At 35.4% G+C, this 3797-nt stretch overlaps 1 protein-coding gene across 1 annotated transcript; it reads left to right on the top strand.

Moving 5' to 3' along the window:
• Positions 1–241: 241 nt before the first annotated feature.
• LOC110768751 (uncharacterized) lies at positions 242–3797 on the top strand. Its single transcript, XM_021972598.2, has 3 exons — positions 242–428; positions 1750–1986; positions 3462–3797. The coding sequence occupies exons 1-3, from the start codon at positions 411–413 to the stop codon at positions 3507–3509; spliced, it is 303 nt and encodes a 100-aa protein (XP_021828290.1). The 5' UTR covers positions 242–410; the 3' UTR covers positions 3510–3797.

Genomic DNA, 3797 nt, shown 5'->3' with positions numbered 1-3797 from the left:
CTAGGCATTCCTAACCAGCAAAGAAAGTTGTAAATGAAGCGTCCACAGAGCGCACGCACACACAGCTAAGCCAAGGCCAAAACTTGCAAAAGTAAAGCCAGACAAGGCGGCACCCGAGCAAAAGAGATAGACAGGCCAAACCAAAGACGCAAGTAAAGCGCGTCATGGGAGTGGCACTTCTGTAATTACTCAAAAAGAAGAGGCCTATTATAATAAATCTCTTCTTATATATACGCATTTGTCTGATTTGTCTGCCGTGCTGTGTATGATACTGTAAAAGTTTGATGCAACAGAGTCTCCTTTCCCTCTCACCAAAGCTCTGAAGTCTGTAGACTCTTTGTATTTTATTTATCTTGGCGATTATAAAGGTGGGCAAGTTTCTTTGAGGATCTGAGACCAGTCTTTATCTCATGGAGGATCGAAAGGAGGTGATTCTCTTCTTCTTCTTCTTTTTTCTATTGGCTGTGGTTGGTTTGTTGTTTGGTTTCTGGGAAAAAAATAACTGAGGAAAAGTGAGGGAAGTGAGGGAAGTTTGGGTTGTTTTGGTTGCAAAAGGTGAAAGAAAGAAACCCAAGTTAGCAATTTTCTTTGAATGTTGTAAATGGTTCTGTTGGACTAAACAACAAGTGTGTAGTTCAAAATCTGTTCTGTAAATGGTATCTTTTGTTTTACTGCGGTTTCTGGGTAACCAAACGGAGCTTAAACATTTTTTTTTGGAGAGGTGGGGGAGAGGGGCTGTGAACTCTGTTTAATTTGTTCATTGGCTTGAAATTCCATAGAAAATTAGATCTATTATTATGATTTTATTGGTCAAGTTTCCATCTGTTTCTTTCTCTTAATTCCGGTTTGAAAACTTAAAGCTGCTTGTTTTTTTTGGTTGAGTCTTTTGACCTTTTCTGAGATATCCACAGAAGCATTGATTACAGTCAAAGTTGTCTCCTTTTTTATATAATTGGAGGGTTTTGAATTTCAATGTTCGTCACAATCAGCTTAGAGTCTTTTAAATAGAATTCAACTATGTGATTTGTCATTTTGAAAGAACATAATGAAATTCAGGGATTGTGTTTTTCAAAGTTTGAATCTTAAAACTGGTTATACCAACCATGTTACTTTCTTTCTTTAGTCTTTACTACATGAACCGAAGTCCTAAAAAGTCCGTGTCTTGGCCTATGACTCTGTCCCAGTTGGTCTTCCACAACAGTATTGTGAAATTCTTTATTAAAATCACTTCAATGAATTTGGAGGAGTGATTTGATGATTGAAATGGCTATTTAATGAGTGTTTATTTCATACCTCTTCATTAATACTTGGGTTTGAACGTACAGATTATTTAATCCTATCCATGTAGGTTCCTATTTATTGATTGAGTGCTTTCTTTTCGTGTTTCCTTAACCCCCAGATTTTTTTTTGGATAGAAATGATATTCTACTTTAATCTAATCTAAACTATAGGGAGTGGGATTCATACTCGGGTGGACAATGGGGCCAACTTCATTAAGCCTATATCTACTCCTTACCCTACATATTATTTAATAGTCTTTTGGTCCTTTGAAATAGGTTGTTTTCTCTCATCTCTATTAGATGGATGGTAAAAATTGTGGCCAATGTATGTGGGTCTAAATTGTTTTGTTCTATGGTTAATGTTTAAGCTCATTGAAGATGGAGAGAAGCAATTTTCAATTGGCAATGTTGATTCCTTTATTGCAACTAATTACATTTTATTTATTCATTGCTACTTTGCTTCATGCAGAAAAATGCCCCATGGTTATCAGTGCCCCAATTTGGGGACTGGGATCAGAAGGGCCAAGTCCCAGACTACTCTCTTGATTTCTCAAAAATAAGGGAAATGAGGAAGCAAAACAAGAGAGATGTGTCCAGAGCCAGTCTTGGAAATGAAGAAGAACTCATTGCAACAAACACAGCTAATGTGGAACCTCCCCACAATGACCACCACCCCCACTACCATCAGAGGCACCACTCTCCAACTGTAAGAGATTCCTTTTATGGCCTTTCTTTTTCAGTTCTTATTTTGGTATATAAATGTGATAAAATGGCATTATGATACAACTATACAAGTGGTAGTTGGTCTAGTTATAAATGAAGAGAGAGTAGGCTCATGAACAATATTTATGTTAGAGGCAGGCATGCATGTGGTAGCACTGTTGGGATGGTGGGGATTGGGAAATCGACCACCCTTTATTAAAGCAGCTGAGTCGACAATGTAGCTGAGTAGGTAGCAACCATCTATTACAGTACTAATTATATATACATATTCAATTTTTAAAGCAAGTTAAGGGACACTTCATGCACTTGTATTAGGATATCTTTTAATAGAATTCAATAAGCTTATTGGGTTACAGGTAGGTTGACCATTGTTCAGTCTGTTTTTTCATGAAGAATTTTTTTACTTTGTGGTTATTATATTAAAGTAGAAACTAGAGAAAGTAATAATTTTGTAAAGGTCACTCAGAGCATAAACCACCTGATTTGGTCAAAGATGTTTGTAGGCCTTTGTGCTAAGTAATGTTTCCTTAGTGGAAAATTTCATAATCACTTTCAAAAATAGTTTATCAGACTTCATCCAAAATTTAATGCTTGAAAGATTTTTTGCCCCAAGAGGATTACTTAGGGAAGGATCACTTTTTTTTCTTTCCTGGGGGTTTAAGTAAAGGATACAAATCGTCTAGTTCCGGGATCAGCTAAGCCTATTGACCAAATCCTTGATGAAACATGCAAAATGTCTTTTTGGGTCTGTGAAAGTCACATAGGAAAGTTTATTATATATATAGAGAAAAATCCTGGGGAAAACCCATTATGGTGATAATCTTTGAGAACAATTCACATAGTTGCACATATAGAAATAAATTAGAATGTTTTTATGAATATATTAAGGTTACATTTAATTTTAAAGGTGGTTCCACATGCATGAGATGCTCCAGGCCATTAAAATAATCTGTTGTGTTTAAATTAAACTATAAAAAGAAAAAGATATCCTCTGTATGCTAGAATAAGAATTTAATGAGTGATCCTAGATCTTTACACGCAAGTCCAAATGGTGCACATGCACCGGCTGTTTTAAGCCATATAATTCAATATTGGCCGATAATTTTATTGACTGTGGATTTATCTGTCAATTTGAGAAGATGTCATTTGTTTGTATGTGTTTAGAAGATAAATAAAAAGGAATAATTTTAATAATTTTTCTTATGGCATTTGTGTAATAAGTAGTTTCCTATTCATGTCATTTGGACCATTTTTCCTATAAAAAAAACATACTGATTAGTTGTCTAAATAATTATGGATTACTTTTATATAAGAAGGGCCCCTATGATGGTGAAAGGATTTGACTCAGCTACATGATCATGAACTGTCCCTTTCATATACTTTAATCTTTAATTTGGTTTTGTTAACAAGATCGTATTATTTATTGTCTGTTGGTGTTTTGTTTTGTTTTCGGAACAGACTCGAAGGAGCATCTTCAGCTACTTCAACTGTTGTGTGAGAGCCTGATGAGCAAGGAGATTAACTTACCTCCTTGGCGCTTGTTATGTGTTTCCTGTTTTCTACTTTGAGAATGGGTGTTATTTTTCCTAACCCCACCCCCTCATTTGTTATGTGTTGTTGGATTTGGTGATTCTGATTTTTTCTTTGCTCATGTTTCTGCTCTCTGCATCATGTAATGCTGCCTTGGCCTCTTAACAAAACCTTGCATGTATGTATGATGCAAGATGCCTTGGTGTTTCTCCCTCTGTAGTCTATGTAAATTGTATAAAATGTCAACCTGAAAAATTTATTTCA

Source organism: Prunus avium, chromosome 6, assembly GCF_965620075.1.
Source record: "Prunus avium chromosome 6, drPruAviu1.hap1.1, whole genome shotgun sequence".
Lineage (NCBI taxonomy): Eukaryota > Viridiplantae > Streptophyta > Magnoliopsida > Rosales > Rosaceae > Prunus > Prunus avium.
This window is presented reverse-complemented; position numbering and strand designations above follow the sequence as displayed.

What these genes read in the sequence shown, in the direction of transcription:
- LOC110768751 (XM_021972598.2), top strand. An exon ending in AGAGGCACCACTCTCCAACT is followed by an intron (nt 1,987 to 3,461) that starts GTAAGAGATTCC and finishes TTTTCGGAACAG; the next exon opens with ACTCGAAGGAGCATCTTCAG.